This window comes from Pithys albifrons, chromosome 18, assembly GCF_047495875.1.
Source record: "Pithys albifrons albifrons isolate INPA30051 chromosome 18, PitAlb_v1, whole genome shotgun sequence".
Taxonomy (NCBI): Eukaryota; Metazoa; Chordata; class Aves; order Passeriformes; family Thamnophilidae; genus Pithys; species Pithys albifrons.
In genome coordinates, this window is record NC_092475.1 from 7208629 (window position 1) to 7229517 (window position 20889).

Below are 20889 nucleotides of genomic sequence, written 5' to 3' on the forward strand. Positions count from 1 at the left end.
CTGGAGCCTGAAGGACTGTGGTTCTGCATGTCCTGGATGCACAGCCAGCTGCCAGGCTGCTATTCGAGTCGCTCTTGGGTGTTCCTTGTTTGCTGTAGGTGAGTCAGCTCAACCCTTCCTTCTGCTGTGCCTTCACTACTGTCTATTGTGTCCATTCCTCCTCCTCAGCCACTGACAGGGCTCAGGTGCACTTGGTTTCATCACAACCAACACGTGTCTGAGGGATCTGTTCCTGCAGGACAGCAACTGAGAGCTGCACTGAAGGAAGGTAAGGAGACTTTCTCAAACTCTGTCCTATTGTTAGTCCTTCTTGGCTCCACATGAATCAGAGCAGGAGCTTCTGCCTTCCTACCTGGACATGGACATGTCTCTGTGCTCTCCTGGGTTCCAAGAGGCAGGAAGGTTGATTATTCTTTCTGACATTTAAATACAACATATGGCAAGTTTTGTGAGGAATTAATGGTGTACTTTGGGCATTAATAGACACAGGTAATTGTACCATTACAGCTTGGTCAGGATATTAGAAAGGTCAGGCGTAGCTGGTTTGAGCCAGAGTAAACAGGAGATCACACATTTTGTTGTCATTTTCTCTCATAGTTTTCAAAGCTTTTACTACTTTGCCAGCACCAAAACAATGATTTTTGAGAGAGAGAAAAAGGAGAATTTCCCAAAGCCTTGAAATTATGCTCAGGCACACGATGGTTCACATGACATAAAAAAGCCTATTTAAAATACATTTTTTTCTTTTGGATTATTTTCTGCCTTACAATAGAAGCAGTGAAGCATAAGTCAGGAAAGGAACTGTTTCAGAGCTGTGTCTGGTGCAGAGACTGGTAGTTCATGTTCCTTTTGCAACCAGCAGGGCTGCATTCCAGCCGGCCTGAAGGAGCCCCCCACAAGGAAAAAATCCTTGAAACTCAGTGAAAAAATCTGTGTCTAGGAAGAAGCCTAAGGATGAGAATGAGCTTACTCCACTCCTCTTGACTTCTAAGGGCTTTCTTCTCATCTTGAAGAATGGTCTTGTATCAGCATCATCTCTTTTCTCCTGTCAATTCTCAAAAATTGCCTTGTCCATGTAAATGCTGCCAGGTCTTCTCTCATGGACTCCCAGGGCTGCTGCAGGTTTGCTCTGTACTCACAAGTTACTACAGACACCAGCTCGGTGCTCCTCAGAGGTACAACAAAGAGCACAAACAGGTCTTGCCTGGTGGTTGTACCGCTAAGAAATGTGGTTAAAAACTGAGACACCCAAAGCAGAGGCCAAGTGAGCACCCTGAGGGTGGTGTTGGGCTCACAGATGGACAGATGTGCTCAGTGGTTGATAGTGGCTAAGTCTGCTCACTGGGAACAAGCTCGTGACCACATCCTGACAGCTCCCAAAGGCTCCTGGTCCTCAAGCAGGACACACATGCTGGGAGTTCTCAGCATCCTCTGGAATGGCCAGAAATTAAACCACAACAAGTTCCACCTCAACATGAGCAAGAACTTCTTTCCAGACAGAGCACTGGAACAACTGCCCAGAGAGGGCATGGAGTCTCCCTCTCTGGAGACATCCCAATCCCACCTGGACATGTTCCTGTGTCACCTGCTCCAGGTGACCCTGCCTGGGCAGGGGGTTGGACTGGGGGATCTCCAGAGGGCACTTCCCACCCCAGTGTTTTGGGATTCTGTGATTCATTCATAAACACATTGTGAGAGTCAGTTATTCTCCAGAAAACCTCTCTGGCGTCACACTGAAGAATTTTGGCTTCAAGACATGGCATATCCAATGAGAGAAAAATGGATTTGTTCCAATAAAGCAGAGCCCTGAGTACTTTGGGAAAAATATCACCATTTCCTTGGAATTCCAGGGCTGGAGCTGCTCCCTGACTCAGGTCTAGAGCCCCACAGGGTGCCACCAGCTGCAACAGTCTCTGCAGCAGCAATTTCAAGATGTGGTGGCAGAAGGGAAGAGCTGTGACATTATTTGCTTGACAACTTGAAATTCTGCCAGTTTGATACCATTTTGAATGTTTATATTCTAATTTCTGCTGATGCTCAGATTTGTCTGTAGGTGGCAGTGACCTGTCATTTTTTTCTTAAAACTCGGCAGAAACATTTGTACTTATGTATTATATATATCATAGAATCACAGAATGGATTGGGTTGGAAGGGACTTAAAGAAGATCCAGTCCCACCCCTGCCATGGGCAGGGACACCTTCCACTAGCCCAGGTTGTTCCAGCCTGGCCTTAGACACTTCCAGGGATGGGGCAGCCACAGCTTCTTCATTCCATGATTCTGTATGTCCATGAGACACTGTGTTTGGTGTTTGGGGATTCTGTTTGGAGAGGATTATGTAGCAAGTTTTCCCAATTTTAGCAAGAAAGAAAAAAAAGCCTCAAATTCCTATGTAACTTTCTATGAGACAGAGTTCTGGTGACTGAAAATCTTTTAAAATTCCACATGACCACTGTGTGGGTTTTCTTTCAGTGGGAATTGTAAACTTGATTTTAGAAAATGGGTGATTTCCCCTAGAGCAAAATCTGCCAGAGATGAGGACTGGTGAGCCCTGCTCTGGATCATTTAAAGATAACTTATTGGATGTGAGTAGACCTGTAACAACAGGAAACTGGAATGGCTGAGACTCCACATACAAATCATTGTTGAAATACAAAAATAAGAGAGGAATTTGCTTCTCTCTCTCCCCACAGCTCCAAACTGCTTTTACAGCACATGTGAAAAAGGAAGCAAAGCTGCAAATATTCCATCCTTTGCTTAAGTTGTCTCCTGGCATAAACCAGGTCTTGAGAATGGAAAACAAGAGTAAATCCTCCAGATTCAACCAGATACTACATTTACCATTGAGATTAAGCAGTAGGATTTGAATCTTGTTCTCTTCTGATAGATAATGTTTAGAGTTGCTAGGAAACAGAATTTCAGAGCAAGGACAAGAGGCCATTGTACATCCACAAGGAAGCACTGGCTGTTTCCCACTCCAAATCAGAACTTCTGGTTTACACTGGAAATATCAGCAAAGAAGATAAAATCCCTGTAAAATAACTGTCCTCTGAGCTCAGCAAGCAGGACCTGGAAGCAGCACAGGGGTTGTGGCTGAGAGCTGCCTCCACTCTCCCATTCCAATTTTGGAAACAGGACTTGCCAAAACTACTGTTTTCCTTCTTTTCCCCAATAGCTACAGGTTGTTTAATTACAATTTCATTGAATTAAGGAATTGTTCTCATCCATGCCCCTGCAGCTCCACTGGTTCCTACAGGCAGAAAACAGAGCAATGATAAAGCAGAAAGCACCTGGTGGCTGGGTAGGACATCTCAACGATGAGCACAGCCCCAGCCTCTGCTTTCCTCTCCCTGCACACCTTTCTGTCTCCAGGTGTGTCTCAGAACACTTTCTCCTTCTGGTTTATTTATTTCACAGTATATACACATATATACCCTGAGCCAAAGTCAAACAGGACCTTCCCTCTTTGACTTCAGATTGGTTTGCTCCTTCACCACATTACAGGGAGTGTCTGGCCCCAAAGAATTTACAGTCCTAAAGCACAGCAAGCTCAGAGGGTTCACAACTGTATTTTAAATAAGGGGAAAGAAAAAAAAAACAAACAAAACAAAATCCCCAAAATTTTATGTGTACTTGTAATTAGGAAAGAGGCTGCAGTTTAGAGTTTACAGAGGTGATGTCTCTACAGGCCATCTCTTTTCTTTCTGCTTTTCTAAAATGAAAATCAAATAAACATATACAAGCTGTTGTAATTTATTCAGAGATTTTCTTCTTTTTCTGCTGCCAACTCCATGTTGCTCTCTCCTGAGCCCTAATGAATGATGCAGGTGTGATTGCAGCCAGTTTTCCTCAACAAACAAGAAAAGTTTGTTGGTTTGGACCGTTTTCTGTGAGCCCTGAGCATCATGAGCTTGGGGGAAGACTGGTTGGTGCAGCCTTAAGATGGGGCAGGTGGGGCTTCTTAGGGACTTCAACAGCCTGTCTGTCCCTATTGGCTGTCTCTTAATTTGAGTCAGGCAATAAATTCATATTAATGAGAAAGAAGGGGCTGGTTGGTTTTTTTCTTTGCCTGACAGGAGCTATGGGGAATACACTGAGTGTCCCAGAGGAAGCTGAAGAGGACAACACCTGCACAGTGAAGAGCTACCAGGTCAGTGGGAGCTGCCCATTCTCCTCTTCCCTGGCTACTTCCCACTGAAGCTTTGAACCTCTGTGATATGCAAGGCCTAAGAACTGTAATATTTGCTATTTCAGGCTCTCTCTGACTCTCCTGACACCATTAGAAATGGATCTGCTGTGTTTGCTCAGGCTCATTCTCCAGCAATGAATGGTGAAGGTACGTCCTGGGAAAAGTGCATTTGACCTTCTTGTACCCAGAGCCAGAGGTTTATCCTGGGGCAACTATAAATATTGGGGCAGAATTTCAAAACAGAAGATGAGCCCATGTTTCAGCTTTTGTGAATCATTACATGTGGCTTCACAGAAGCTTGAAAGGTTAAAGATAATGAAGAGAAAAATAAGAAAATATTTCTGAAATTCTCGGGAAGCTGCTTCATAATTCTAGGAATTTGGTTCTGCTTCTGGACCACAAGAAGTGGTTTTATAGAGTGAAGGGTGTGATTCGAGTGAAGTGTCCTGGGCCAGGAGTGGTTTGGTGCTGGTCACTTCCAGGCTGCTGCACAAACCTCAGGGTTTGTGATGAACTGCCTGTGCTTGGGCTCTGGTGGAACTTGTGTCTCCAACAAGCCCTGGGGGAATTCTTGCTGTAAGAAGCTCAAATTTAGGCTCTTGGAATGGGTGTAATGAAACAATTACACCAATACAAGGGGTCAGTGGCCTGTTAGTGAGGATTTGAGTTGTAGGGAACACAAGGGAATGTTTTGCAGGCTGCAAGAAGAGCAGTTCATGTGTTGGAAGGGAGAGCAAAAAAGTCTTTGTCCTGGCTACATGCTCTTATTCACAAGGCTGTGAATTCTTAGAAACCACCTCTGCATTTTTTATATGAAACCATATTTCTGAACCCTTCAGTAATGATTTCCAACAACTGAAATGGCAGAAGTGAGTGTGACTTCTTGGTCATCTAATCATTTCCATCTTCTCTGTTTTCTGGTCCTGTGTTCTTGGGAAGGTGCATTGCTTTGACTTCAAATATACAAAACAATTCTTTGTTAACAATTAAATATGCATAGAGATTTTTTTTCTGTCCTGTTTGTCATTTAAAACTTGTCATACCTGGGAAAAGTATAATAAGATGGAAGGCATCATACCTGCAGTGATGTTATGTCAGAATTGCCTCTGGCCCTGAAGTTGGACAGTGCAATGCCCCTTCTGAGCCTGGGATGTTTAATAGGCAGAAACCTGCCTTGCTCTCCTTGCAGAGACAGCAAAGCTTCCTGAAGGGAGCAGCTAAAATCTGCAGGGAGTGCTTCAGAGCCAGCACTGCACTGTCTGCTGCCTGTGTTTGAATCCCAGAGAACTTGGGCTATAGCAAGTCATAGTTTATTCTCTCCCTCACACTGGTGAAATGAAATCTGTGTCCCTGTTGTGTGGGAACTGAGTGTACAAGTTGAGTAGTTGATGGGGGTATGAGTAAATCTTTACTCAGTGTGTGCATCCCATTTCAGCCCTGTTTGGGAACCAGGTTTTCCAGGGATGCCACCAGGGCAGGCTGGACCCTGGGCTGCCTCTGGAAAGGGGATCCCCTCTTCCAGTGCTGGCATCTTGAAAACCTGCTGTGAATGAGACGGTCTGAGCATTAAAAGTTTGTTCCAGGTAGTTTTGAAAAGTTATCTTCACATATTCTTGGGCAATTGCTCTCACTCAAAGACATGTGTCTCTTCTTGCTTGTCAACACCTCATTCATTCTTTCTTCCACCTCTTTGGAGCCTTTGTGAGCAGCTCTGCTCCTGTTCACAGCTCTGCAGGTTCAGCCACATTAATTTGACCAGCATTTCCTTTGCATTGGATTTCTTTCTGTTTTCAGAGTATCTTAAAACCCAACAATTCTCTTAAATCTCTGTAAGGAAAGAAAATACTTTATAATTCCTTGCTAAGAAAAAATACTTTATTATTCATTATTAAGAGAACCCTCTCAGCCTGTTACAAGCACTTGAAAAATCTAAGTTTAGACCCAAATAATCAGCCTGGCCTGCTGATATGCAGATGGCACTGATTACAGCTCAGGATCTCTGCTCCATGCCTAATTTCCTGATGCCATCTCACTCCAAGGCAGTTTAAGCAGTTTTCTACTAGAAAAGTGAAGCCTCTGTGTTTCTGCTGGTGTAAATCAGCAGAGCTCTGGGAAGTAAATAAAAGCCAGATGATTTACACTGTCTGAAGACCTAGAAAATGCATGTCCATTTTACTCCTAATACATAAAATAGAGCATATGGGATTGTTTTACTTAAATGGATTAACTAATTAATGTAATTACTAAATCAGTTTAAGTAGCAAGTTGAAAAATTAGACTGCCCTATGGTGATGTTACTTCTACTTTAACTTTATTCGTATTTTAAAAGCAGTTAAATTTATTAACTGTTTAGATACCACTGAAATCTCATTGCCTTGTGCAATATAATCAAGGTCTTGGTGAAATGCAAGTGCTGTTTGGAGATAGAAATTATTGCTATAGAAAACATAATTTATAGTATTTCTAAAATGAAATAAAGCAGTAAATATTAGTGTAGTGTGTTTTATGGTCATAAAGTGAGGTTTTGGAGAAGACAAGTTGAAAAAAGGTAATTGAAGCAAGAGGATTTCATGAGGAGTGTTAGCTGGTTGGTGGTGGTCTTTGTCCTGTTAGTTTGCATTGCTGTGATTGCCAGTGATGTGCCATGTGCTGTGCATTAGAGGGTGCACTTGATGAATGAGGGGCTGAAATCCATCGCTGCTCCTGTAATGGAAGAGGAATGCAGAGAGTTAACTCAATCCCAGCAGAGGAAGGAGTGGCACTTGGAAGAGCCTCCTCAGCATCTGCTTCACATCTGGGGGAGCAAACCGGGCCTGGTTCCCTCTGTGCTGCTTCTACTCCAACAGCTTGACAGCTGGGTGGGCTCAGAGATGCTTTCCATGCCTTGCCTTTCCTGCCCCTATCGATTATCAGGGGCAGACCCTGCACAGGGGGTGAACATTCCCCTGCTCCTCCTGCAGTGCCGTTGCTGGAACAGCAGTGCCCTCACTGTTGTGCCAGGGCTTGGGGCTTTGCAAGCTCGAGGGTAGCAGGGGTTAATTCTCACGTTTTGTGCTGGACTTTTAGTGCTCTAAATAACAAAAGTACTTTGTGGACAGCAGGTAAAGGAAAGAAGGCCAGAACTAGAAGCTGTATCTCTGATTTACACTAAATAGAGCAGAAACGTGGCAGGAAATGGGAACAGTTCCATGTGTGTTTGGGGGGTAATTACATGCATATTAAAACAATGACCTGCTCATAAAAGAACTGCAAAGTGTCTGGAAAGATTACAAAGGAAGAAGTTCAGTGAAGATGCAATTCCTTTGTCCCAGAGGATGATCTCATATTCTCAAATTCTGCTACTACCCAGCATCTAACAGAGATTATGTATTGCAACAGCTCTATGTGCCTGCAAGGCCTGAAACACAATGCTTTTGAAGTATTATTTTTAAAGAATGATCATTATTATTCTTGCTTCTGGCTTCTCTGCCCCTATTTCCATTAATTCAGTAAATCTGTTAGGTAAATAACAATGGTAATTATTAGTGAAACAAAATTATTCTTGCATTATAAATGTGCTGTCAACTTCTTTGCATGGAATAGTGGGGCATGATTGCAAAAGAAAGTCAGTGTGTTATTTCCTTTCTGAAGAAAGGAGGGAAATGTCTTATTTGGTACTTCCACAATGCACCTGAAAAATCAATCATTTTAGTTTTGTCACAACAGTTTTTGAGGCCTTCCATGTGAACATGAGGTACCCTTGGAGATATGAAAATTCTGCATCTACTACACTATCATGACGCCAGTTCAATCTGAAACAAGAGAATGAAAAATCAACCTACAAAACAGCTATGAAAATCAGTGAGAAATGTAAATTTTAAAAAAATCACTCATTGTTGCTGCCTATGTGGGTTTTTAAGCCTAGTATTTGCTACAGTAATTCATTCAGGGCTATTACAGCCCATTGTGCTGGCCTGCACTGAGGGAGTTCCTGGTGCCAAGTGTTGCCTTGTAGCCCTTAATGATTCCTTCAGGCCATTGAAATCTATTTTCTCCATGATTAGCTGAACTCCAGGGAAGAAAAAAGTGCCCTGTTATTAAAATTCCACTGCTAAGCAAAATATCTGTAACTGGCTTGTATTCAAAATAGTCACAGATACTCAAACCAGACTTGTAGCTTATGGTTTGCCCCATTCAGATTCCAAAGAGACCTGACTTGTTTCTCTTGTCAAAAGCAACAGCACCAGAAAATGTTTCTTCCTGGATTTATTTTATGGCATGTTTGTGCTGATGGCCAGAAAGATGGAGAGACTATTTCCAAGGACCTGGAGTGACAGGACAAGGAGGAATGGCTTCAAACTGTTGACAGAGAGGAGGGATATGAGGAAAAAATCCTTTCCTGGGATGGTGGGCAGGCCCTGGCACAGGTTGCCCAGAGAAGCTGTGGCTGCCCCATCCCTGGAAGTGTCCAAGGCCAGATTGGACAGGGCTTGGAGCAATCTGGGCTAGTGAAAGGTGTCCCTGCCCATGGCAGGGGGTGCAATGGGATGGGCTTTAAGGTCCCTTCCAAACCATTCCATGATTCTGTATCATTGCACAAACCATTACTCTGTGCAGTTTTTCTTAAGTCAAGCAAAAAATGTTGGTTTAATTTGCCAAATTTCAGAAAAAAATATCTCTGTTTTCTTCCAGAAGAGAGACTTTGTGCAGTCACAGTGTTGCCTTTTTAGCATATCCTGATGAAGGGAAAAGCAAGACAAACCTGCTGCAGTGTGACTGTCTTTTGTTAAATACTTGAAAGGGAAATGCCTGTGCAGCAGTAGCAGGAAATGCAGTCTCACAGCAGTGCTGTAAATTGTGTATTGATTTTCATTTCAGAGCAGCTTTTAATCTCATTCAGAAAGAGCAGCTTTGATCTACTTGCAGACTTGGGCTAGAATTTGGGAGGTTTTGTTTCTCTTCCTATTTCTGCCTCTGGACTGGGAAATAATTTTTGGAAAGATTGGCACTTCTGTCTCTTTAAAAACAAAAATATCATGCACTTTTCATGCAACTACTGGAGTTTCAAAGCCTTTCTCCTTTAGTTTGCTGTGATTGTGGCATGAGTCAGACTCTTGTGTGCAGCCCAGCTCAGCAGTGTCTCCTCACTGCTGGTGGATCTGCTTTGCCTATGTCTGCACAGACTTTCCCCAGAACAGTTTGAACTGTCCTGACACAAGAGACACAGCAGAGCTCATGCCAGTGATATTTCCCAGGTCTTTCATTCCTTCCATGATAATTAGAGATAAAAGGAGCTTGATAGGTTCATGAGCTACTTCTTGTTTAGCTGGTTTGCTTAATGATGACCTTATATTCCTATTTTTATACTGAAGACAGTTTTCCTGTGTTTCATTTGTTATCTCTTACATAAAGCAGAAGTTCAGGATCTATTACAATTACTTTCCAATGTATATTGTTTCTCCTTCCTTACCTGGGAAAGGCTTTGCTTTTTGCTTCCTTCCCAAGTTTCCAACTATAATTAGAAGTTAGTGCTTCAGTTCTCTTTCATACAGGAGGGTTAGGAAAATATAACTGATCTTTAGTGGCCCTCACTGAGCAGCTGAATAGGTGGTTGAGGAGCTGCTAATTTGTACCTTTGCTTTGCATGTCAGTACATCGAAATAGGTGCTCATGAAATATTGCAGAAGGTGATTGCTGGCCAAGGATTCTTGCCAGTGGAGTAATTCTCTTACATGAATAATAGCAGAGAGAATACAGTGAAAGAAGTTTTCTCAGCGTGCACAGAAAGTGTAAATCTCTTCCCTGGTGAGAACAGGTTGTACTGAGACACTGTGGCCACTCAAACACAATTAGAAAGCAAATGGCACATGAGAAATGTTGGAAGTAGAGGAGCTGGGACCTGGTGGCAGCTGTGACTCCTGACACCACTGACTCTGTCACCTGTTGCCTCCAGTGCTGGCAAGTTTCTGGTCAAGTCCATTGAGATTTGTGCAGCACACTGTGGCACTGCCCTTCCTGCAGCCCTGGGGTCCCAGCACGGGATATGGAGCTGCTGCAGCGAGTCCAGGGGAGGCACCAGGATGACCAGAGGGATGGGAGAATTGAGATTGCTCAGCCTGAAGAAGGGAAGCTTTGGGATGACCTGATTGCAACCTTCCGGGACCTGAAGGAGCTGACAAGAAAGATGGAGAGTGACTATTTATAAGGGCTGGAGTGACAGGACAAGGGGAATGGCTCTGAAAACTGTCAGAGGGCAGGGTTACATGGCATATTGGGAAGGAATTCTTCCCTGTTAGGGTGGCAGGGCCCTGGCACAGGTCGCCCAGAGAAACTGGAGGTACCCCATCCCTGGAAGTGTCCCAGGCCAGTTGGAGGGGGCTTGGAGCAACCTGGACTGGTGGAAGGTGTCCCTGCTTTAAGGATAAGCTTTAAGCTCCCTTCCAACCTAAACCACCCCATGATTCTTGAGTTTATGGAAGTTCCTGCTTCCTGCTAGTCAGGACCAACCTGCAGCATGAAGCAGGGCTCCAGCAGGGATCTTGGTCACCAAGCTGGGGCCATGAAGATGTCATAACTGGGTTGTGGAGCTTTGTCCTTGTGGATTTGCCCAGGGATATGATCAGGGATGTATCCAGGGTTCCCAGCACTGCCACAGGAGGACAGGATCAAATGGATACCAACATTGCACAGCACCTGCTGATGCCCAGGTGGTGTTATGCAAAATCTTTGGGGGAGGTGGAAGCTGGGGTGCTTTTGGTGTGAAAAGCTAAAGGGTGGCTTTGAAAGCTGGGATCTAAAAATGTTCTGCTAGCCTAACCTTAAAAAAGAATTTACCAAATGAAGCTGAACACTGAAGGTCTGACTGTGTAGAAGACAGGTGTTTCACTCAGGTTTTGTTGGTATCTGGGGTTTTATTTCTCTGAAAGGAAAATGGGAAAGGCATAATATTGACTAGACTATTACAATTATAATTTGAAATCATTTCAAATTTATGTTGAAACTGACAATTTTCACGTTCTCATTTAGCAAGTCAGTTTGAGGCTGTCAGTTTTTCACAGTTCTAATTAAGTAGATCTAAATTCATCCCTGAAATCTGTGGTGATGATTGACAGGGAAGTCAGATCTATCCTCCAGTCAAAGGAGGGAAGAGGAGCTGAAGCTGAGGGGGAGCTATGTAAGGTTGACCTCTCCACAAGCCTCCTCTTGTTTCCTGGGGTTTCACACCACATCATCTGTGATTCAGTCTCCTGACCACAAAGCACATACAAGACAGATTATCTTTCTTTTTTTTTTCTTTGCTTCTTTTGTCTTCTATAAAGCAGGAGCCGCCTCCTCCTGTCTGCAAATCTGGCACTAGGCATTTTCACCTCAGCTGTATTAAAGTGCCACGGTATTATAAAATCATAAAATACACTTTGAAGCTGAAATATTTCACATCTAAATTTTGATGGCCACACGTGTACACAAGGGGTGAATGATTTGTGAGAATTTTGGTGCAGGAAATGTGATTCATCCATACTGTTGGTGGGCAAAAAGAGTCAGAAATGTAAGGATAAGAAGCCTGGCATGGATGTGATTTATAAGTATTCAAATGAGGCTTAAAATAACCTACAGAGTATAGAGAAGTGTGTGGACAGGAGGCAGCAAAGCAAGGAACAGTGCTGGAAAAAGGAATGATAGAAGTTATGGCTGCAAAGCCCCAAGGGGAGTTTGGCCAGCCAGGAAAAGGGATCAGTCCTCGGGGTTTCCATTCTTTTTTCCTCTTTAGCTCTGACAGAGGAAAGTGTAACATTTTAATATATAACTGTCTCAAGTTTTACTGAGTAAATTTTTTGCATATTGTTAATTTTAATGAAATGTCCACTGGGTTGTTGCCTGACTTAGCTGAGAGGGGGGTGTGGAGAAAGCATCACTTGCACTGACTGGAACGAGGAGGGGCAGGAAAGCAAATCACCCAGGCAGGTGTGATGGGTGTGCAGCAGGTTGTGTTGAGCGCGGGAGGTGCCAGGTGAGGTGCTCTCCGTGTTGTGCCCCCCAAGGCCCCACATTTCAGGCCCCTTTCCCAATGCATGATCGATTGCCCAGCCAGCACAACTCCTTGGCTGTGCCGGCTAATTCCCATCCTATGCCTCTGTTTGCAGTGGATGCCAAGGCGAGCGTTGCCCGGGATAATGTGGCCGTTTCTTCCCCGGAGACAATGGAGCAGGGTCCCACTGCCCAGGCGGGCGGGCAGAGCCTCGGGAGCGCTGCCAGGACAGCCCGGCCAGCTGTGCCAGCCCGCTCTGTGCTCTCCTTCTCGTGGGCTGTACCAGGGCGTACCGAAGAGCCAGCGACGGATTCATCGCCGGCACCGGCCACCCTTGATGTCAGCCCTGTGTGTGCCGGCGGGAACAAAGCCCTGAGGGAGGGCACAGAGGTGCCCAGGGCAGCTGTGCCCGAGCAAGGCACTGATAAAACCCTGAGCTCAGCCCCAGCACCGCTGCAGGACGTCGAGCTCGTGGCAGAAGGGACACCTGAGGGAGAGGATGAGGCCACCTCCAAACCAAAACCAGTGACCTTCTTCGATAGGATCTTCAAACTGGAGAAGGGAAAGGAAAGGAGGAAAACACAAGGCGATCCCCAGGAGGAAAGGCAGGTGGTGGACGTTCCTGACGGGAGCATCACGGCTGCAGAATTGCAGAGCACATCCAGTGGTGTCCCACAGGAGAAGGCAAGTGCTTCTGTAAAATATCCATTTCACTGGTGAAACCTCTGGGGAATATTCACAGGGCAGGACAGCTCAATGCTGTGAGGGCTGTGAGTGAATGTGTAGCTGTTAAAATGACCACAGGTAATGCCCCATGAGGGTCGCTGGACAGAGGTGTGGGAGAGGAACCTGTGGTGAAGCTCTGATTTCTGTCTCAGGACTAAATGCTGAGCTTGAGTTTAAATGAATTTTTAATGCTCTGAAAGGTTTGGGCGAGATAGTTGTGTACTTGAGTTGGACTCAATTCTTGAGGGTCCCTTCCAACTCGGAATAGTCTGTGAAATGTGTTCATGCTCCAACTGCCAGGATGAACAGCAGCCAGTGAAAACAAGAATATCTGAAACTGAAACTCTTCTTATGCTTTAGGAGGCTGGAGTTTGGCACTGGATGGTTTTAAAGAAGTTCTTTGGTATGTTTTGAGTCATAATTAAAGCAGTCCCACTTCTTTAGCAATAGCAGCTTGTTGCATATTCTACACGTTATGCAGCAGCAACTTTTTACTCCTGCCTATTGTGATTTTTGTAGTTAAGGCAATGTGGTCCATTAGAACTGATTTTACAGCCTGAGAATGTGATAAGAAAATAAGTGTCTAAACTGTGAGAGCACATTGGTTGAAGGAGCTGAAAACAGGTGAGTTTAGATTTTACACTTGCAAGGTCTGGTGTCAGCAAAGATACTATAGAATTAATTATCCCCATGGATAGGGATAAATGACATAACTCTTGTTAGTTCTGCTGGAGAGGTGGAATACACTGACTGGTGATTTAATTCAAATCCTGTCCAATGTTAGAAACAGGAGGGAGAAACTGTCCCCCTCATCAGAACCTATCTGTAAATGCTATTTTAATAATAACTGGGTTTATTGTCCTGGTTCAGGCTTACAAACAATCTTGGTCTGTGCTCACTAATGATTTGGGTAGTGCTGAAAATAGTTCACAATGCTTACACTGACAGCATTGCAGGCTGTCCCCAAGTCTTTGATTTGTCATCTTCTACCTTGTCTTCTCTATTTTAGAACTTCTCAAATTCAGAGACCACATTTCTTCTATGAACTTACCATTTCGAATATTTTTCTGTAGCTTCATTTATAACACAAGGCAGTTGCATTTTTGGCCACTGCCCTCCAGAAGTGGCCCCATCACTAGTGTTTCAGACAGCTACAGATGCACATTTAAAGAATCCATAGTCTCCAGCAGGCAGAATATGAAGTCATTCACTACCTAAACAGAATAGGGTAGATAGTTCAGAATGAATCATCTGTTCATTGTACACTGGTGCCTGTGGCAGCCTGTGAGAAGGAAGCTTTTCAACGCTGTAAATTCCTGCAGATATTTTTGTCTAACACACACAGTAAGTTTTCCCTGTGGCTTGCAGGAATTGTTACTTTTACAACCAAATGCAAAATTCACATTTCCTATTTTGCTCTCATTGCAGTGACACTGTTTTCACACTGTTGAGTGTGAAAGGCCACAGTTGGTGCTGCTGAAGTAAAACAGTGAGAAACTCTAATGAAATAACAATCTGGAGGAGTTTTAGCCAGAAGTCAGTTAGACACTTGCTGGGAGCAAATAGCCATGTTGAAAGCTCAGGGAAGCCAGTGCTGTAAGAACAGCCACCAGGGCAAGATCATACAATTGTTATTCTGCCAGTTCCAACAGCTCCTGGAAACACTGTTCCTTCAGATCAAGCTTTGTTATATCAGTGCTGCCCATTTTTCTTACTAATTCTTACTGATTTGGAGATATCTTCCAGTTCTCTTGTACCTGCCCACATCCTGGACCTCACTAATGGGACTAACCTGGACATTCCAGGCACTCCTCAGCTGTGGAGGATGTTTGGTGTTGAGTGTCTCGGGATCCCAACCCACAATAGCAGCTTTTTGGTGCCTGGGGACCTGCTTGAGGGCAGGTCTGTTGGGTGACAGAAGTACCTGTGCATCTTGTGTGTGCTTGAAGTTGTATCATGAAAATCCTTGAGCACTCACAAAATCAGGGTTCATGTCACTCAGTGCAAATAAGTGGCAGGGACTGAATTTTCACCTTATCCTTGAATTTCTGAACTATAATTCTGTATTTTGTTCTTCAAACATGAAACAGAAAATATGTTGGAGGCACAGAGGAGTGAAGGACCTTTTCAAGGAAAAATTTATCAACTAAACACTCCAATATGTTGCCAAATTTAAGTCCATTGCTAAAACCAAGGCTGTGGCTCTGCCTTGCAGCACAGTTATGTTCTGTTCCCTCTAACGTTTCTAGTTCTCATGCAGGATGGGAGAGTGATCGAGTCTAATTTAATTACTGTTACTGTAGTGACTACAAACTGTTACTAAATAATCATATTAAAAATCCAGATAATGCTGCCAACAGTTCCTTTTTTCTTTTTTTTTTTGGTGGATTATGACTCGTAGTATCTGTAAAAGCTAAAAGCAAAGCAAAGTTTCCCTGCATTGAGTGCCAACACAAAACAAACAGCATTGCTGGTAAGTAAGAGAGAGGCTCCACAGTTGTAGCTTAAGAGCTGCACAAACATTCTGTGTTTGGTGAACCACTCTTTATTTTTGTGGTCTACAAAACTACATTCAGAACACAGCATAATTAAAACAAGGGCAGAATTCATGAATTCATGAAGCATTTACTATGTAAGCCAAAGAAAAGATAAATTATATGCCTGAAATGTTTCACTGAGCCATGATTCATGCAAACAAAAGTGCTGGCAGGAATACATTCTTTTGATATGTTTTTTTCTGATGACTGAACTGAAACTACAGTATAAGTATTTAAGGTGTTTATTACCCCCAAATTTGGCTTCACAGAGAGATGAATTGAACATTTACATAGGATCTGTTAACTTCTAATACTGACTTTCTGTTATTTCCAGACTTTCTTTTATTATTTGCCCCCAGGGCTTTGCACAAGAAGCTGCTGCCGAGGCTTTTGTGGTGATTCTGTGGCTCTGAAAACTTGATAATGTAGGACTGTGCATTATCCCTCCTGATTTATATGCTGGTGGCCTGAGTTTGTACTCCTTCCTGCAGCAGCATTCCCATGGGAGCACAGGATGGATCACAGCATCTGTCCAAGTCCATACTGGAGTTGTATCTCGGTAGCTGAGGGCAGCCCTGGATTGGGAATCCTGGAGTGGGAATACTCATGCTGTTGGGGGGCTGTTATTGGGCACATTTGTGCTCTGGAGTCAGGGATTTTTGGATGGTGCCGGGCCTCAAGATCTGCAGTGGCTTTCCAGGAGATGCCCTGGCCCAGCCAGTGCTGCCAGAGGTGGTTCTTGTCCCCTCTGGAGCTGCCCCAGCTGGTGTCTGCAGTTGGAAACAGCTGTGCAGCAAAGCTCCCTTCCTCTTCCAGTGCAGCCCAACACCAGGGCTCAGGCTTGTGACTGTTATACTGAAAATCTGCTTATTTTTTCTTGATAGCATCAAGTAGTAAAGAGTTTGATGGCATCAAGTACTTCAGCTATGAAGCTGGTTTTGTTTAGCAACATAGCTTCTGCCTCCTGCTTCTCTGATCTCTTGCCTCATGCCTCTGTTGGCCCTTGAACATCTGAACCAGAGCCAGCATTTGTCACAGGAGCAGAGCTCTTTACATTCCAGGCCTGGCTGAGGGGCTGCTGTGGCCACACGTGTTCTGCAGGGCACAGATTGTTCCTGGAGCCCTCGGGGCTGTGACTGGCAGCTGGACAAAATGCTGTTAGACCCTTGTCAGAAACTTGTGAATAGTTGAGGCTCTCAACCACTGACTGTGCTGTGATTCTCCCTGGGCAAAAAGAAATGGTGGGTGGAGAAGTAAACAGAAAAAACCTTGTGTATTTTGACTCCCTAAATGCTGTGTGAAGACTGACCACTCAATGCTTAGCTTTCCTGATGGCACTCTGTTCCTCTGAAGTTTGAAACCAGTTATGCATCTTTAGTCAACTCCCTCCACTAGTGACCTAGTCCTCTGCAAATGTCATGCAGATATTTTGGCAATTTTAATCACCATTTAATTTTAATTTCCAACTTTATTTTAACTTTTCCCAGTAAAAAAACAACAACAAAACAAAACAAACAAAAACCTATTGAAATATAATAGACAAGAAATGCTGGATGGGACATGAGGACTTGTCTCAAGCTGCTCTCTCTTCTGCACAACACTTGTGTTGAGTTTACCTGTGTGGGCTCAAGGAAAAAGTGCCCAAACTAGTCCTTCTTTAGGTGTCCAAATGAAAAATGAGTAACTTAATACTGCACACCTGTGAGGTCTGAGCACTGGAAAACTCCTCCTGGGCTCTGGGAACTGCATTTCCATGAAGAGAGGAGGCAGTTCCACCTGGCCCAGACAAACTGCTTTGGGTTGTTGCCCTTTTCCTTCTTTTAATCTGTGTCAGGCTTGTGTTTGCTAGATAAAAATTGTTCCTGGAATGGCAAAATAGAGTGTATCAGTTGCAATCTTTGCATGGTATGATCAGACACTGCGCCGTCAAAGGCCAAAATCTCAGCTTTTATTCCCATTCTTCACAAGTTTGGCCTTGAAAAGAGAAAAGTGGTGGTTGAGATGCTGTGTGTGACTAGATCTGTGTTTGTTGTACTTGGTAGCTGAGAACAATGTTCCCCCACCCAACAGCCAATGCTGAATGTATTAGAGAAGAGGGGAAGGAGATGTATAAATGCTCAATTGTTCTCAGTATGTAGGCTGGGGAAGTATGGTTGGAATTAGGGTTGTGACTCCGAGCAACATAATGCAAGTCACAAAAGTTACTTTTGCATTCCAGTGGAACTCAGGCAAGCCAGGGCTGAGGAATCTCTGCCCCCTTTTTTTAGGAGATAGATGACTGCAACCCAAAGGACCTACGTGCCTCTGCAGGTGTCACCAGTGCCACTGCTGCTCAGGCTGAGAAGGCAGAGGTAAGGCAGGACAGCCCCCAGGCAGCTGCTGCAGGAGACAACTCCGTCATGAGCTTCCTCAAAACACTGGTAAGCTTTTGCCTTTCTAGTTCTTTATGCTTTAAATTGCTCCTAAAAATCCCGTGTGAACATGAGCTAAATGTATATGTTTGCTGTCATGGGCACTGGGGAGGGATGAAGTGAGAGATGTGTACGTCCAGCACAGTTATAATCAAATGATGAGCACCTGCTCTGGAACCTTTTAATTCTAAATAGATGCTTGTAGACCTGGAAGTATTTAGCTGTGTTAAATATCTTCTGCAGGAAAGAAATCTTTTATGCCATCTCTAAGTTCATTTTTTTATTAATTGATGCCTAAACTTGAATAGTAAATATTTGGTCCAGGCAGTTTTCATTTTAGCCATTGATTTTAAACTCTTAAATGCTTAGCTTACAAATATTGCTTTCCTCTCATGGGGGAAAACTTACATTTTTACCTTAGTGCTGCAAAAACCTGCTGATTATGATCTTTTAGATCTTTTGAAAGGCTGAGTGCAGTGACTGGTTTTTTCCTTAAATACTTTTAAGGTCTCCCCAAGCAAAGCTGAAGCCAAAAGTGATTCTGAAGACAAGGTAGGCAGACTCCTCACTCACTACTGGGCACTGGATATTTCTGACACAAGTATTTTCTCTTCATTGTGTTGTTTTTTCCACAATTGATGTAATTTGAAGTAGTTCAAAATATTTTTCCCCTGAATAAATTTGAAAGGAAGATGAGAATAACCAGTGCAGTTTCTCATATCATCTGTTACAATCAAAATCAGAATTTCTGCATTTTCTGCAAGCTTGATGATGACTTGGTAAAACTTCTGGTTGTTGCTCTGACTTGTTTTTGGTCAAAAACTTCAGGTTTCTGCAGCGAAAACCTCTGGAGTCCACAGAAACTCCATTTGCTTATAGAGCAGAAGCTCTTCTTGCACTGTGATAAGAGACAAAGAATAGAATCCCAAAAATGATGTTTTACATGTAGATATTACGTAGCTAAACTCACAACATTTTTATCTCATTTTTTTAGTCGTTTTATTTTCTCCAATGGTCAGTCTTTGCAGAAAGCTTGCTGAGGACATGGGGGATCACACCCTGATAACTCTGAAACCACTCCAAAAATCATCAAACCAGGGCTGTCTCCCAAGCCATGCAGAAAATACACTTCTCCAACTGCACTGGTTCAGAGACTTGCAGCTCTTTCAACAGCTCCTGACAAATCCAGTTGCTCGGTCCCATTGACACACCTGGTTTATCAGGTGCTGCTGGAACAGGTGACTCCTGGTGCTGGGCTGCTCCAATTGGAAACAAATATGCTGTTTGGGTTTGGTTTGTTATCACACCTGGGAGGGGAAATAAGCCCAGATGACTAGCAGGATATGCAAATTCATTATACAGAGGCTGAATGGGAGTTTCTTAGGAATTCCTTTATCTTCACTATCTTCCTGATATGACATTTTCACTTTGTTAAAGGAGGAATATGTTTAAAAGGTTAGTTTATCAGTTGTCATATAGAAAAGCTGCAGATTTTTCAGCTGATAGAGTAATAGTATTTTTTTCCCCTGAGAAATAACTTGTGCCTCGATGGCAAAGATGGCGCTTTGGGCCTTGGTGCTGTCTGAGCCTCTCCCAAGTGTTGTGGGGCTCTTGGGAGGCTCCTGTGCCTTTGAGTCATAGAATCATAGAATATCTCCAGTTGGATCTCACAAGGATCATCCAGTCCAACCCCTGGCCCTGCACGCATCTTCCAACAATCCCACACTGTCCCATCGAGGATCATCCAAAGGCTCCTGGAGCTCTGGCAGCCTTGGGGCTGTGACCAAACCCTGGGGAGCCTGTTCAGTGCCCACCACCGTCTGATGGAAGAGCCTCTGGGTGAAGCCATGTGTGCCTCCAGCAGCCTGGGCACACCCTTAATGAGTGTCACTCCATCAGTGTAAACACAGGAGTGAGAGCAGAGTCACTTCCCTGCAGGAACTGAGCCTTTGCAAGTTGAAGCAAACCAAGAAATTGTTCAAAGATCTGCCCCAGATCCCTGAGCCGACCCTTCTGTGGGGCAGACCCTCAGGTGTTGCCATGTCAGTCTGCATTTGGGAATGATGAAAATTATGCAGGATACTGCAGGACAAAAGGGCCAGTCTAGATGTGGCTGGCCACAGCCTCTTCACAGCACAAAGCAGATGGTGACTGCACTGAGGGAGGGCACAACCTTGAGACCAGGATCTCACCCTCACGTGCTTGTGTGTGTCACATCCTGGACTCTGGACCTTCCCTCCTACTCTGCTAAACAACTCCAATGCTTGTCCCTGCACAGGGCAGCCCCAAAAGGCACGTGGTGGTATTGTTGGTGTGTCCTGTGCAGGGCCAGGAGTTGGATTTTGATAATCCTTGTGAGTCCCTTCCAGCTCAGTATATTCTGTGATTCATGTTGTAAACTCTATAGGCTCATTGCTTCTTTGGAGTTTGGGTCTCTTCATACTTCCATAATTTCTGGAAAGTTTTGTCAACTCATTTTCAAGCTGTTTTTGCTGGTTGGAACTGGTTAGGGGTTTTTGGGTGGTTTTTTGGGGGTGGAGTTTTTTTGGTTTTTTTGCCTTGTTCAAGTGTAAAAGAAAAGAACAAAGTTGGCAAAGGAACAAGCTAAATACTTGGTGGGTTGACACCTGAGTCATTTGTCATTGACAGATAACTTTTAAAATTTGTAGTTCTTCACTATATATTGGCTTGATTCTTAACTAAATCAGTAAATAAATTGTCTGAGGGAGATCAGAAGTCCAGGATACAAACAAGTTGCAAGTAATAATCCTACATCCTCCTTTGTGCCAGGCATCTTAGTGCTTTAAAATGTGACACTGAGACCTTCAGCAACCTGGGCTAGTGGCAGACGGAGGAATGAAATTATCTTTAATGTCCCTTCCAACCCAAAGCATTCCATGAGTCTCTGATTTTATTTGTGACTGGTCACATGTTATGGGCATATGTGCATTTGCAGTACCATAGAACGGCCTCTTCTTTCAACTTGGTTGGGTGTTGAAGTCAGTTGAGCAACACTGGATAC

At 43.9% G+C, this 20889-nt stretch overlaps 1 protein-coding gene across 2 annotated transcripts in view; it reads left to right on the forward strand.

Moving 5' to 3' along the window:
* Nucleotides 1-227: 227 nt before the first annotated feature.
* The window catches only part of BCAS1 (brain enriched myelin associated protein 1), a 43314-nt gene continuing 22652 nt past the window's right edge, over nucleotides 228-20889 (forward strand). For both annotated transcript variants that reach the window (XM_071572809.1, XM_071572811.1), the window contains exons 1-6: nucleotides 228-268; nucleotides 4076-4149; nucleotides 4254-4335; nucleotides 12309-12877; nucleotides 17724-17876; nucleotides 18375-18419. In XM_071572809.1, coding sequence (XP_071428910.1) covers nucleotides 4081-4149; nucleotides 4254-4335; nucleotides 12309-12877; nucleotides 17724-17876; nucleotides 18375-18419 — 918 coding nt within the window. In that variant the 5' untranslated portion in view covers nucleotides 228-268; nucleotides 4076-4080. The remainder of the gene's footprint in view (nucleotides 269-4075; nucleotides 4150-4253; nucleotides 4336-12308; nucleotides 12878-17723; nucleotides 17877-18374; nucleotides 18420-20889) is intronic.